This window comes from Mauremys reevesii, linkage group 5, assembly GCF_016161935.1.
Source record: "Mauremys reevesii isolate NIE-2019 linkage group 5, ASM1616193v1, whole genome shotgun sequence".
Lineage (NCBI taxonomy): Eukaryota > Metazoa > Chordata > Testudines > Geoemydidae > Mauremys > Mauremys reevesii.
In genome coordinates this window covers 104474073-104489566 of record NC_052627.1, presented here as the reverse complement: position 1 = coordinate 104489566, position 15494 = coordinate 104474073, and the positions used below count along the sequence as shown (strand labels likewise).

Genomic DNA, 15494 nt, shown 5'->3' with positions numbered 1-15494 from the left:
GCTCTATGATCAGGGCCCCACACACTGTTGGAATGCAAATAATAACGATGGAAGATTTGGGAAGCAAATCACTGAACCAGCAAATATAAACTTGTTCTTCCCCTTTCTATATGGGAAACGCTAAGCCAAAAGGAGAGGATATAAAAACAAAAAACAAAAAGATAGCTCACTAGTCGTCTTGTATTGATGTGATTGTGTTTTTAAAAGTGTATACACCGCTACCTCGATATAACACGAATTTGGATATAACGCGGTAAAGCAGTGCTCCGGGGGAGACGGGGGGCGAGGTGGATCAAAGCAAGTTCAATATAACACGATTTTACCTATAACGCGGTAAGATTTTTTGGCTCCCAAGGACAGTGTTATATCGAGGTAGATGTGTATTTAGAAAACAAATGATATGCTTGTGAGATTTGTAACTCTTTGAACATACATGATATGTTGAATCTAAATTACTACCTGGCATTTATTTTATTTTTTAAAAACTTTTTACTATTTTTAAAGTCTGGCAGCAAAGGCAAAAACATTTCTTTCTTTTTCAGTGTTCTCACTTCATTTTATAATGCTGAGGATGAGTCAAATCTTCTCCTGCCTAAATTACCTGCATTGCCAAAAAAGTAGGTGTTAAATTAAAAAGCCTAAATATCTTAATTTGTCATTTGGTGTCATTTTTTGGGTTCTTTATGTTTAATAGTACACAACTGTTCTGAAGTAAATAAGAAGACATCTTTACTGAAGGCACTTATTTCTCAAACTTTATTTTGACTTCAATTTAGCTACAGTACCACTGCAAAAATTTTCAGGTAAGAACCAATGACTTAATATGTTTTCTTATAATGATGCGAATGATTGCCTATGGGTTACCATAAACACATTTTTATATTTGTAGTGAAGAAAAATCAGATGAGATTATGAAGCTCTTGGGTGATGTAAGGTGAGTATTATTCTTTGAAATCTGTTTAAAAAAACCCAAAAACCAGCAAGTTTGGATTTAAAATAATTTGTAACTTTTTCTTAATGGTGACTACAAAAGGGGTGGCAAGAAAGTCTCTTGTCTTTTATAAAGTGTAAAGAAGGATTTAATTGAATCAAGTCTGTCTCTTTTTGCTGGAGGACTCCATGAAGGAATATAGAATTGAAGTGAGGTCTTTATCACCCTTTAATTGAAGGAGAGGGAGAGGTGGCTGAACATTTCACAGAGAGCTTTCTTTTAAATTGTCTTAATCTTGAGTTAAATACATGTTAAGTAAAACCAAAATGTTCCGGAGTCTGGTAAAGAATCCCTTCATCTCTCAGCTGATCATGTTTAAGTTTTTTGTGATGTCATAGTTCAGCTAATTCTCCATTCTGCCAAAGAATCCACTAGCAAAAAAACTCCCCAAAACCCCAGACCTGGTTTATAAACATTAAGCATAAAAATTCTTGTAAAAAACACCCTTTGTCTCATGGCAGTGTAATTACAATCACTTTAAAGCTGGCCTATTTAAAACAAATGGAAGTAATGGCTATTCTTTAACACCACCTGCCCTTTTTTTGTCTCCCCCATTTGCAGCTTGGATAGGTCCTCTTCTTAGGCTAGAGAAATATGCTATCAAACACACCATAGAATATCAGGGTTGGAAGGGACCTTAAGAGGTCATTTACTTCAACCCCTGCTCAAAGAAGGACCAATCCCCAGACAGATTTTTGCCCCAAATCCCTAAATGGCCCCCTCAAGGATTGAACTCACAACCTTGGGTTTAGCAGGCCAGTGTTGAAACCACTGAACTGTCTCCCCCCTCTTTAAAAAATAGTTAACTGCAGCTTCCTCCTCATCCTCTAATATAATCATATAAAAAATCTCTGACCTGTTTTTGCAGGGAATGTTTTGTCTGTTACTCCAGCAGGGCCTGAAACCACTTGGAAATATGGTCAGTGCTTACTCGGTTTAAAATTACAGCATAAGATTCAGCCCCACCATAGATCACCTACCCCAAAGAGTTTACAATACAAATGGACAGACAAAGGATGGGAGAGGAAACATAGGCACTGAAAGATGAAGTGAGTTGTCCAAGGTCACACAGCAAGTTAGCATTACAGCCAGGAACAAAATGCCAGTCTCTCAGGCCCAGTCCAGTGCCCGGTCCACTGGAAGGGATTCCCTCTTCTGTTGCTGTTGTCATTGGTGCTTGTTCTCAAGTGCTACATTTGTTTTCAATTTTCATTGCATTTGAAATTGAGTGGGGCAATGCCATTGTGTGACTGCTGGTGACATATTCAGAGTTAAATTAAAGTAAAATTAGCTGAATATAAAAGATGATTTAAAAAAGTAAATATGTTGCCTACTCTTTAGAAAGAAGATTGCTAATTAGGGCATGTGTATAAATCAAATGTTCTTTCATCACATATCTAATATATCTATACTGATGGCATTGGAGCTAGTAACTTTTTTGTAGAGCTGTTAATTTCTGTTTAAACAATATTTTAATGTATGTGAAATTTTTGTCTTGTTTTAATGTTGACTATATATTGGTGATAATCTTCACACTACAGACTTTTTGATTACTTTTAAATATTAAATCCTAAGAATAGGTATTCATATGGAGTAGAAACAGTAAATCACTAGTTGGCTGACTAGGCTTGTCATAATCCAGTAAAAATGGATTTTTTTCCCCCCAAATCTGAACAATTCACTGAGTAATTTCTGTGACTTATTTGTTATCAGGCTAAATGCCCTTGTCCTTGGAGGCAGTTCTGGATTCATCGAGGTTTATGCTTATGGCATGTATAAGATTGCTACAGTAACAGGGGTATGTGTGTTTTTGTTTTTGTTGTTGTTTTGCTTTTGCTTTTATACTTTCTGCATAATTTCTCCTCTTAAAATACACCTTATTAGTTAACCACAGTTTTTAGTTCATCTTCGGGAGTGTAAAATATTGCAGCTTGAGCACTTCAGTATTACTATGCTTAAAACCCAAAGAGAGGGATAGTTGTGTGGTTATTTGTTTTTTTAATTAGTATTCTGTCTGGAAAACTTGAAATCCTGTATAATTGCACTAATTTAATACTGATGGTCCAAAACAAAACAGTAAGCACACATTTTTGCTTCCCCTCATTAGCTGAGACTTTCTCTTTTCAGGTTTCAGAGTAGCAGCCGTGTTAGTCTGTATCCGTAAAAAGAACAGGAGTACTTGTGGCACATTAAAGACTAACAAATTTATTTTAGCATGAGCTTTCGTGAGCTACAGCTCACTTCTTCGGATGCATAGAATGGAACACACAGACAGGAGATATTTATACATACAGAGAACATGAAAAGGTGGAAGTATGCATAACAACAGGAAAAGTCTAATCAATTGAGATGAGCTATCATCAGCAGGAGGAAAAAAAACTTTTCCTTTAAGATAAGGAAAAGTTTTTTTTTTCCTCCTGCTGATGATAGCTCATCTCAATTGATTAGACTTTTCCTGTTGTTATGCATACTTCCACCTTTTCATGTTCTCTGTATGTATAAATATCTCCTGTCTGTGTGTTCCATTCTATGCATCCGAAGAAGTGAGCTGTAGCTCACGAAAGCTCATGCTGAAATAAATTTGTTAGTCTTTAATGTGCCACAAGTACTTCTGTTCTTTTCTCTTTTCCGTTGATATTTACACAGAAATAGAATTCAGTTTCTGCTTGAAATAAGGGTATGTGTTTAGTTAAAAATCAGTGTAGTATATGTACTTGTACTTATGGGGCTATTGAGAAAATGAGATACTTTAATCCCTTTACATTGGATTCTTTCAGGTGGCAGGTTCTTGCCTTGGATTATGCTTTTCTAGTGATTTGAAATCACTATCAGTCATTACAGAGGTGCAAGTTTCACCAGACAGTGCACCAGAGATTACGTATTTCCAGGTGAGTAAAATGAAGACTGCAAGCACACAAATAGTGGTGTTTTCGAAATGTTCTGTTAAAATATTAAAACTATTTATTTTTACTACTCATATCAAGCAATTCTAATATATTTTTGTCATTTCTATTTACATAATGATAAACATTTATTTTTATTTCCACCTTCTCTAAAGTTCATGTAATATTTAGGTTTTTTGGATTCTTCATTTTGACTCAGATTGTTGTAATACGTGACTGACAGTGATGAAGCTCTGAAATGTTTGCATTTTTCTGAACAGCAGCCATATTCTAAAGCCTTTTTATATACTGTCTCCTTTCTGCCAAACTAACAACGAGACAGTTGTACTATTCCCTGTTATAGTGACTCAGATTGCCAAGCCTTTCCATATTGACACAATTTAACAATACTACACTTAAGATCTCAGTTAGTCTGTGTCTATTACATTGCCTCTTTGCCAGTCAAAACACAAAAAACAAGTATCAGATTTCTAAGATGTATAACAAGGATTGGCATAGATATGTTAAGGAAATGTCTACTTCACCTGTGATCTAAACAACTATTTTATCTGTTGGGTTTAAAAGAGGGAAAATTTAAAATGGAGAATGGACAAGTTTTTGTGGTTTTTGCCTTAATGCACATGATCCAGTCTATTGTAACAAAAACCATCCATCTGATTATAACTGTTGCTTGCCCTGCATATTGCAGCTGGACACCAGTCTGCTATCGGTTTATTTACCTGAGGTAACTCGAATGGCCAGGAAATTTACTCATATTTCAACTCTGCTACAGGTACATTTTTGTTATGAATTCTTTTTAATACCACAGTTGTTATAGGCATTAGATTTTTTAACTCTATTAGTATAAAATACTTGCTTACTTAGGGATTTAGGTTGATTTTTAAGTTAATATAGAGCACAGCTTTAGAAATGTAAAGATAAGGTTCTTATGAGAACATATATATGTTTTGTCGGAATTTTTAAAAAGTCTCTGCACTTTTATTTGCATTGCAGTATATAAAGTTGTCATTGACATGTATGTGTGAAGCATGGGAAGAAATACTGATGCAGATGGACTCACGTCTGACCAAATTTGTACAGGTATTGTGGTATAAGCAATTATTTGGGGAAGGCAGAGAATGAATAGCTTTCTTATTGACATTAAATTATTTAATATCTCAGTTCTAGAAATCATAGGACTGGAAGGGACCTTGAGAGGTCATCTAGTCCAGTCCCCTGCACTCATGGCAGGACTAAATATTATCTAGACCATCCCTGACAGGTGTTTGTCTAACCTGCTCTTAAAAATCTCCAATGATGGAGATTCCACAACCTCCCTAGGCAATTTATTCCAGCGCTTAACTACCCTGACAGTTAGGAAGTTTTTCCTAATGTCCAACCTAAACCTCCCTTGCTACAATTTAAGCCCATTGCATCTTGTCCTATCCTCAGAGATTAAGAACAACAATTTTTCTCCCTCTTCCTTGTAACAACCTTTTTATGTACTTGAAAACTGTTATCATGTCCCCTCTCAGTCTTCTCTTTTCCAGACTAAACAAACCCATTTTTTTTTCAATCTTCCCTCATAGGTCATGTTTTCTAGACCTTTAATAATTTTTGTTGCTCTTCTCTGGACTTTCTCTTAATTTGTCTATATCTTGTGTAATGAACAGCTATCACAGGATAATGATCTCTGTAAATTCAGAGGCAAGCTGGAGTCCATTAGAAATTGTTTGCCAAGTGCTTTGAAGTTGAAAAAGCATTGTTTGAGGGTTCAGTAGTATTATCCTGTGACTTTCTAGTCCGATGATGATGGTGATGATGATATACCAACTGACTGTTGTAGATCTCATTATTTTAATGGATTCATGTTCATGCAGTAGTGATGGTTGTCCACTAATATAATTATTGGCTGATTGTCTTCTTATTAGATTTGTGTTTTCTAGCCCACTGAATATACTTCTGTTAGTGATTGACCAGCCTGTCCGTGAAAGTATACAACTTGAGCAGTATATTTACACTCTTAATTTGTGAGTGGCTAAAATTGAATTCTGTTTTTTATAAGCAAATAATTTCCTAGCACAGATTTCAATTATCATAACTATTGAACTGGAGCACCTGCAGCTCAGTTCATCTCACTGTCTTTACGTCAAGTGGGAAAAAGTATAGTAGAATATGTATAAGGGAGCTATCAATGAGATGCTGTTGGAGTGGCATAAATTTTGTAATCTTTGCTAGTATTTAACAAATTAAAAAATTTGTTTGGTAACATAGATTCTGAATTAATGAAAATAATGTTCAAAACTCTTATCACTAATGGAATAAATGTGAAAGTAGTGAACATTTTTCCCATTTTAATCATTGAATTTCCAGTGATCAAGAATGCATTTTCAGTGTTCAATGATATATTTTGTTTCTCTGTATTTTAAATGAGGTGTTTGCAATTCTAATGTCGTATATATGTAATTAAATAAAAATCATCAGTTTATTTCAGTAATTTTTGATTAACAGGAAAAGAACACAACCACATCTGTACAGGATGAGTTTATGCAGCTGCTCTTGTGGGGCAAAGCAAGGTAGTTGCTGCTTGTGTTTTTATATTCCAGTTTCAACTTGTAAATGCATATTCAGATTAAAGAAAGAACACTTATTTTAATTTTTGTCACTTAGCCTTGAACTTCAAGCACTTTTAATGAACCAACTAACAGTAAAGGTATGGTAATGTTTACTGTCATTAAATGATCTATTTCAGTATCTTTCATAAGTGTCCTATTAATATACTGTAATGAAGCATGTCTCTTTTCTATCAGGGTTTAAAAAAGCTTGGTCAGTCCATAGAGTCTTCCTATTCCAGTATACAAAAATTAGTCATAAGTCACTTGCAGAGGTAAGTCGTATAACACATAATGAATTACAGAGATAAATTTATTAGTAAACATTTGTTTAAAAGAAACTGAGCCCAACAAAAACATGACCACTTCTTGCCATGATCATGCAGAGTTTAGTCTGTTATTTTGTGACATCAGAAAACTATAAAATGTAATTTGAATATTAACTCTTATCTCCTTAAAATACTGTAAGGGAAAAAATACTTGATTTATATAACTGATTAGTGCTAGAAAAGTCTAACACTGTACAGGAAATGTGCTGTAACTGATATTTAGGGGCTGGGGTCTGTGATTCAAAAAAGTAAGTAATAGTTTTGGACATAATGCTTGCTTTCTGTAAAATGAGGATAATGATATATTTGAAAGAATTTTACAAAGTAGGGATGAGACAGTGCTGTAAAAGAGTAAGATATTATGTATAAAATATTTGTCAGTTAAACAATGAGTCTCCGCTTGATTAAGAAATTATGCTTTTCTGTAATAGTGGCTCTGAGGCATTATTATACCATTTGAGTGAACTGAAAGGAATGGCATCATGGAAACAAAAATATGAGTCTCTTGGACTAGACGCAGCTGGAATTGAAGGTACAGTAATCGGCTTACTACTCATCACACTGATGTTCATTTTGAAAACTAAAAATGGTTGCTGTCTTTGCAGATGCTATTACTGCTGTGGGCTCCTTCATCTTGAAAGCAAACGAGCTTCTTCAGTAAGTATTTATTTGGAGATTTGCAACACAATTTTATTTTCAATAGGGCTGTTGATCAATCACAGTTAACTCATGCGATTAACTCAAAAAAATCAATTGCACTGTTAAACAATAGAATACCAGTTGAAATTTATTTAAATATTTTTGATGTTTTCTACATTTTCAAATATATTTATTTCAATTACAACACAGAATACAAAATGTACAGTGGTCACTTTATATTATTATTTTCCTTACAAATAATTTGCACTGTAAAAATGATAAACAAAAAGAAATAGTATTTTTCAATTCACCTCATACAAATACTGTAGTGCAATCTCTTTATCATGAAAGTTGAACTTACAAATGAAGAATTACATACAAAAAAATAACTGCATTCAAAAATAAAACAATGTAAAACTTTAGAGCCTCAGTCCTACTTCAGCCAATCGCTCAGACAAACAAGTTTGGTTACAATTTGCAGGAGATAATGCTGCCTGCTTCTTGTTTACAATGTCACCTGAAAGTGAGAACAGGTGTTTGCATGTCACTGTTGTAGCCAGCGTTGCAAGGTATTTACGTACCAGATGTGCTAAAGATTCATATGTCCCTTCATGCTTCAACCACCATTCCAGAGGACATACGTAACATGCTGATGACAGGTTCTGCTTGATAATGATCCAAAGCAGAACAGACCAACGCATGTTCATTTTCTGCATCTGACTCAGATGCCACCAGCAGAAAGTTGATTTTCTTTTTTGGTGGTTTGGATTCTGTAGTTTCTGCATTGGAGTGTTGCTCTTTTAAGACTTCTGAAAGCATGGTCCACACCTCGCACCTCTCAGATTTTGGACAGCACTTCAGATTCTTAAAATCTGGGGTCGAGTGCTGTAGCTATTTCTAAAAATCTCACATTGTACCTTGTTTGCGTTTTATCAAATCTGCTATGAAAGTGTTCTTAAAACAAACATCAGAGACTACTATAACATGCAATATAGGGCAGAATGCCGGTAAAACAGAACAGGAGACATACAATTCTCCCCCAAGAAGTTAAGTAACAAATTTAATTAATGCATTATTTTTTTAAACGATCATCAGCATGGACGCATGTCCTCTGGAATGAAGGCCGAAGCACGAAGGGGCATACAAATGTTTAGCATATCTGGCATGTACCGGTAAATACCTTGCAACACTGGCTACAAAAGTGACATGCAAACACCTGTTCTCACTTTCAGGTGACATTGTAAATAAGAAGCAGGCAGCAGTATCTCCCATAAATGTAAACTAACTTGTTTGTCTTAGAGACTGGCTGAACAAGAAGGACTTGTAGGCTCTAAAGTTTTACATTTGTTTTATTTTTGAATGCAGTTTTTTTAATATGTATTTCTACATTTGTAAGTTCAACTTTCATGATAAAGAGATTGCACTACAGTACTTCTATGAGGTGAATTGAAAAATACTATTTCTTTTGTTTATCATTTTTACAGTGCAAATATTTGTAAGGAAAAATAATAATATGAAGTGAGCACTATACACTTTGTATTCTGTGTTGTAGTTGAAATCAATATATTTGAAAATGTAGAAAACCATCCAAAATATGTAATAAATGTAATTGGAGACTGTATCATAATGTACAAGCACATGCACTTGACTTTGCAACCTTAATAATAGTTAACATTAATCTTTTAACTTAGCTAAATTTGTGGGTAATAATATAAATTTTTTAATATTGTTTAGTCCATAGTTCATATTTCAACAAAATTAGTTCTCTTAATGAGTAATTTCCAATGACCAGAGTAGTTTTAAACTTAGGTATATATCACTAACTTAATTTTCCTTTCACATAGTTTATGTATGTGCAATTTCCTAGGTTATTAGAAAAGTAAACTGAAAAAAACAGAAATTCCATTAGGTGGTATCATCTTGATACTCACATGGATCATCATCAGAGTTGGAACCTTTAGATCCTCTGCCACTTGAGGTAATGGAGTAACAGCAGTAGTAAGCTGTTACCCTCTGTATGGACCAGCACTACAAGAAGATGAGACACACATGTTCCAGTGGGCTTCACAGATATTTACTGATGAGAGGAATGGTGAAACTTAGGAATCTTGAGTTCCATTCCAAGCTCTGGAGGGGAGTATGGTCTAATGGTTAGACACTTGTCTGTTCTCCCAGCTGTGATCCCTTCTGCCTCATCCTCTCCAACCTGTCTCAGTCCTTTCTCTCCCCTACCCTGTCTCTGTCCCAGTCCCTTTCTCTTTACTTACCCAGTCACCACTCCTCAGACTTTTCATCCTAGTCCATCTCCTTGCCCAGCCAATTCTAGGTTCCCCCTTTGGGCTTGCTTTTGGAATCCCATTCTTCCACTGACTACCAGTTTCTCCACTTAACCACACCTAGTCCCAGTCTCCTTTCCCAGCCAGTACCTGACCCATACCTCTCTACCTCACCCCAGTTCCTTGTTTAATCTCTCTCCTCCTTTCTGCCTTCCTACTGGGTCCCAGTCTGCGTCCCTAGCAGGACCACCCAGAGGATTCAGGGGGGCTGGGGCAAAGCAATTTCAGGGGCCCCTTCCATAAAATAAAGTTGCAATACTATAGAATACTATATTCTTGTGGGGGCCCTGCAGGGCCCAGGGCCTGGGGCAAATTGCCCCACTTGCCCCTCTTCCCCCCTCTGGGTGGCCCTGCTCCCTGGGCATCTCCTGCCCTCCATCCGGTCCCTGGTTCACTGTCCCAGGCTTTTTGCCCAGCCAGTCCCTGCAACACCTCATCTGATCTGTGTCTTGTTCCTTCCCTGAAATCTGGCTCCCCACCCAACCAGTCTGTTTCTCTCCTCTCTGGACCTAGTCTCACCAAACTCCTTGTCCCAATCTACTCCTTTCCCTCCTTCCTGTCTGACTTTTATCCCCTCTGCATTTGACTCCTGAGGGAATTCTGCACCAAAAAATTAAAAATTCTGCACACAATATTTTGAAATTGTGCAAATTCTGCAAGTTTTATTTGTCAATAAATAAATGTGGAGGCTCCAGCATGGCAGTGGGAAGCACAGGCCACTGGCTGCATAGAAGTTGGAGATCACCTTGCAGCCTCCCCCTCCTGGAACACTGATTCGGCGGTGAGGCTGCACCCAACCCTGACACAGTGCAGGGCTGGGCCTGCCCCCAGAAACATCTCAGGGTTCTGCTCCTCCATGCCAGGCACACCACGGTATGGGGCAGGCAGGCTCAAGTGTGGAGGGGCTCAGTGTGGGGAGATCCAGGTGTGGGGTGAGAGGCTTCTGTGTGGGACAATTTGGATGCAGGCAGCTCAGTGCAGGGGTCCAGGTTGTAGGGGGGATCTAGATACACAGAGGCTCCTGGTGGTGGGGATTCCAGGTGCAGGAGCAGTGGGACTCTGCAGGGGGATCCAGGTGAAGGTGGTTGGGGCTCAGTGTGGGGGGAACTCAAAGGGGGTCTGGGTGCAGGGGGGCTCCAAATGCAGGGGTTGAGGTTCAGCGGGGTGGGGTTTGGATATTGAAGGCTGAGGGGGAGAGTTCTGGGTGTATGGGGTGAGGCTTGATGGGGGCGGGGTCTGAGTATGGGGAGGTCCAGATGTAGGGGGTTGGGTGGATGAGGGCGCAGCTCCTTGTACAGTGACCCCTCCCACCACGGCTGAGGAGTGATGGGGGCAGGAAGCAAGGGAGGATGCTGAGCTTCCTGCAGCTGGGGGAGGATCTGGGGGTGGATCTGACCCAGCCCCGGCCACTCCTTGCAGGAGAAGAGGAAGTCCCGTTCTCCCCCCACCTCCAGCTCAGCCAGGACTAGCAGCTGATCTCAGCTCAGGGTAGGAGCCACTGGCTTGGGGTGTCCCCAGCCCTGTGGTGATTTACCTTTCCAATGGCTGCTCTGAGTGCCTGAAATGATGTACCTGCACTGCTAAGGAGGGGTGAGTGACCGTTCTTGCAGCTTCCCTTCGCTTCCCTGTTAGAAAGTAATTTTTCTGCAGGGAAACAAAGGACTTTGGGGTGGATGTGAATTCTGCACACACACAGTGGCACAGAATTCCCCCAGGAGTAGTATTTGAATCAAATGGCTTCCTCCACCACAGTGTTTAGATGGTAGTAGTATGATTTTTGAGAGCACAGGAGAGAGATTTCCCTGCTCTCAGTTCCAGTGCCTGGCTCAGAGCAGCAATTACAAGAAAATTCTAACTTCACCGCTATAACCCTGGACTGGAGGGAGCATGCGCCACTGTTCTGTGGGGATTGTACATGCACCATCCTGTCATCTATAGGAGCTTTGAGGGGATGGCGCATGCTCGGTGAAGATGGAATCTACAGAGATTTTAGCTGTTACGCTCTAGCAAATCTGTACTGAGCATTTGTGAGCTGTGATTCCTCCCGCCCCCCAGCTTATAATTTTGACAAAATATTGGGTGAATTCTCATGCGGACAGCAAAAGGCATACCCCTGACACAAGTATCTGCCCTCCTTCCAAATTTCAAGTCCCTACTCCAAAACATGAGGGTGCTACAACATATCAAAGAAACGGTCATCAGAATCTTTTAACTGGGAAACATATTTTTCCCTAGCCTTTTTCTCCAAAATGACTGAACCAGTTTGGCTGAAATTTTCCAAAACAATTCAGCCTGAGGCAGACATCTAGCAAGGAAAGTTCAGCTCAAAGAGTTAAAGTTTGGAAAAATTATAAACAACAGAAAGTAGTCTTGTAATGGGAAGTGTAAGGCATTGCTGCCATCTCCACCTATAATACAATTAGAGCTTCTGCATAAACTTGCAGCTTGTGGCCTTTGTTTAGATCAAGTCTTTTACCAATTTTCATTTTTTTTATACAGAGTTATAGACAGTAGTATGAAAAACTTCAAAGCATTTTTCCGATGGTTGTATGTGGGTAAGCTTAATTATATCCTAAGTATTTCATATCTGCTTTATAGTGGAATTATTTTCTTTGGAATTGTCATAGCATATTAGAATTAGTGTAAAAATATTTGCCTGTGGGTTAATCTGTGGAATTGACTTCTAACAAATGTAGTGTGATAAGCTCCTTGATAGCTTTTTAAAAAAGAAATTTAAATATTGAAATGTTGGCAAAAAATAGATTGACTAAATCCAATTGTGGAGCTGGTGTTATGACTTTCTATTTATTGCCATCCTGGAAATTCATACACGTTAAAGTGACTTTTTTCCTTTATATAGGTGATTGGGAGGCGGGGGGAATCTCTGGCTATGGTTTATCTCCTGTATATTAACAATGGCTGCTCTTGGCCAGTTTAAATGTAGAGCAGTCACTTTGAGAAATCATTCTCTCACCTCATTTCAAAACCTATATTAGTACTGAATCATACTAATAAATAAAACCTAAGAATCTTGATTCCTTGTCCCCTGCGCTAGTCAGTATTGCATCTAAAAAGCAAACTTTCCTGCTCTATCATCTTTATTTTACCTTAGGAAAATGTTAAGTGTATTGGAAAAATAGCATTTTTGCTGTTCTCATTTTTCCCCAGCCATGCTGAGGATGTCAGAAGATCATGTTCTTCCAGAGCTGAACAAGGTAGTAGTAACTTCTTCCTAGTAGATGCTTTTTATATTATTGCAATGCTAAGTCTAATTCTGAGGTTAGCCAGAGGTTTGATGCAGTTAGAAACAAAAACCAACCTTTTAAGGTTGTTTCTTTGAAGTAAATTCAGTTTAAAGAATGATGCTGTCCATGCTAGTCCTTTGGGATAGTTAGTGCATGAAATGCCCTCAGTTGCACATTATCAGCTGTAATGTGGCCAGCCTTATGTCTAATAGTCTTTTTTTAAAATTCTCACTGTTCTCTTTGAAGTTGAGTAAACTATGTTGACCAGTTTAGTGAGTAGGCTGTATAGTGGATCTTTTCACCTCTTGAAGGAGGCTTACTCTCTGCTCTCCTCTCCAGTGGGCACCTTGGCCCTGACTGGGGTGTCTACTTCCGCCCCTCCCCTCAGCATTGCTTCTATTTCTCTGGGTCTAAGTTAATATCACTGCTGTTGCATGATCTTCTCTGCAGCAGTCCTTCATACGCTATATGAAAGCAGTTGCTGCCCATGTAAACTTTTACTAATGTGAAGCTTTGTGTTTTGATTTCACTTTGTTTTGAAGAAAATTGTTGCTTCCCAGTATTCTTCACCTGCAAAATTACTACTCTGCTACTATTAAAGTGTATTCTGTAGAATCATAGAAATAGGGCTGGAAAGGACCTTGAGAGATCATCTAGTCCAGCCTCCTTCGCTGAGGCAGAAACAGGTATACCCAGGTCATCCCTGACAGGTGTTTGTCTAATCTGTTTTTAAAAAGCTCCATTTATGAGGATTCCACAACCTCTCTTGGAAGCCTGTTCAAGTGTTTAACTATACTTAGGTTAGATATATTGGGGGGGGGGGGATTTCTAAGTCCCTTTGCTGCAGATTAAGCCCATTATTTCTTTTCCTACCTTCAGTACACATGGAAAACAATTGATCACCATCCTCTTTGTAGTAACCTTAACATATTTGAAGACCGTTCCAAGTTTCCTCCTCAGTCTTCTTTTCTCAAAACTAAACACGTCCAATTTTTTTAACCTTTCCTTATAGGTCATTGATTCTAAACCTTTTTATCGTTTTTGTAGCTCTCATCTGAACTCTCTCCAGTTTCTCCACATATTTCTTAAAGAGTGGCACCCGGAATTTGACACAGTAGTCCAGCTGAGACCTCTCCAGTGCTGAGTAGAGTAGGATAATTACCTCCTGTGTACTACATATGGCACTTCTGTTAATATACCATATAATATTTGTCTTTTTAGCAAGGACATCATATTGTTGACTCATTGAATCTGTGATCCAGTATAATCCCCAAATCCTTTTCAGCAGTGCTATTGCTCAGCCAGTTATTCCCCATTTTGTAGTTGTGCATTTGATTTTTCCTTCCTAAGTCTAGTACTTTGTATTTGTCTTATTGAATTTCATCTTGTTGATTTCAGATAAATTCTCTTAATTAATCAGAGTTTTGCATTCTAATCCTGTCCTCTGAAGTGCTTGCAACCCCTCCAAGCTTAGTGTCATTTGCAAATTCTATAAGCATACTCCATTATTTAAGTATCAGACCCAGGAGAGACCATTATGGGACCCCACTATGTATGTCCCCTGTGACGTTGCAGTCTATATGATTTTATAAAAATTTGATGAGTGAATATAATGTAACTGGAATATGCTTCATGCAAAAGGTCTCTTGTAAGGTAACATTACAAATCTTATAATCTACTGAGTGTGATGATCCTATTTGTATAAATGTAACACTTTTGTATCTGAAACTAGAAATATGAAATATAACTGAGGGCCTATTGTAATTATGCAAAGTGTGGGCTATTAATGGTGGTTTGGAATCTTGATGACTCCCATTAACCAGGGCATTTGACTGGATGGCTCTGTTTGCAGGCAGGCCTTCCTGTGAGTCAGGCTGGGAGGAATGAAGGCTTGAAGGCTTGCAGTGACATGTGATCATGTCACCTGAACTGGAATCCATCTTTAACCTGGTGAGAAGGAGGGGGTGGGAACCCAGAGAGGGACAAAAGAATTCCCGCCTTATGCAAAAGATATGTCAATGGGTGAAACAGAACGAAGGGGGAGAGAAGCCATAATGAAGAATCCCCTAGCTACCACCTGAGCTGGAATAAGCGCTTTACCAGGGGAAAGAATTGTGCCCAGGCCTGGAAGGTGTCCAGTCTGAGGAAAAAACTTACTGAAGCATCTCTGAGGGTGAAATTATCTGTATTCAGTTTGATTAGACATAGATTTGCGCATTTATTTTATTTTGTTTGGTGACTCACTTTGTTCTGTCTGTTACTAGTTGGAACCACTTAAATCCTACTTTCTGTATTTAATAAAATCACTTTTTACTTATTAATTAACTCAGAGTATGTATTAATACCTGGGGGAGCAAACAACTGTGCATATCTCTCTATCAGTGTCATAGAGGGTGAACAATTTGAGTTTACCCTGCATAAGCTTTATACAGGGTAAAACGTATTTATTCAGGTTTAGAC

The 15494-nt window shown here is 38.2% G+C and overlaps 1 protein-coding gene across 1 annotated transcript in view; it reads left to right on the top strand.

The window, feature by feature from the left end:
* Positions 1-15494, top strand: part of ANAPC4 (anaphase promoting complex subunit 4) — a 31132-nt gene that overhangs the window by 4723 nt on the left and 10915 nt on the right. Inside the window, exons 4-17 of the mRNA XM_039541561.1 lie at positions 543-617; positions 777-803; positions 890-934; positions 2705-2789; positions 3769-3879; positions 4583-4666; positions 4888-4974; positions 6385-6449; positions 6544-6586; positions 6684-6760; positions 7246-7346; positions 7420-7471; positions 12289-12344; positions 12958-13004. Coding sequence (XP_039397495.1) covers positions 543-617; positions 777-803; positions 890-934; positions 2705-2789; positions 3769-3879; positions 4583-4666; positions 4888-4974; positions 6385-6449; positions 6544-6586; positions 6684-6760; positions 7246-7346; positions 7420-7471; positions 12289-12344; positions 12958-13004 — 955 coding nt within the window. The remainder of the gene's footprint in view (positions 1-542; positions 618-776; positions 804-889; positions 935-2704; positions 2790-3768; positions 3880-4582; positions 4667-4887; positions 4975-6384; positions 6450-6543; positions 6587-6683; positions 6761-7245; positions 7347-7419; positions 7472-12288; positions 12345-12957; positions 13005-15494) is intronic.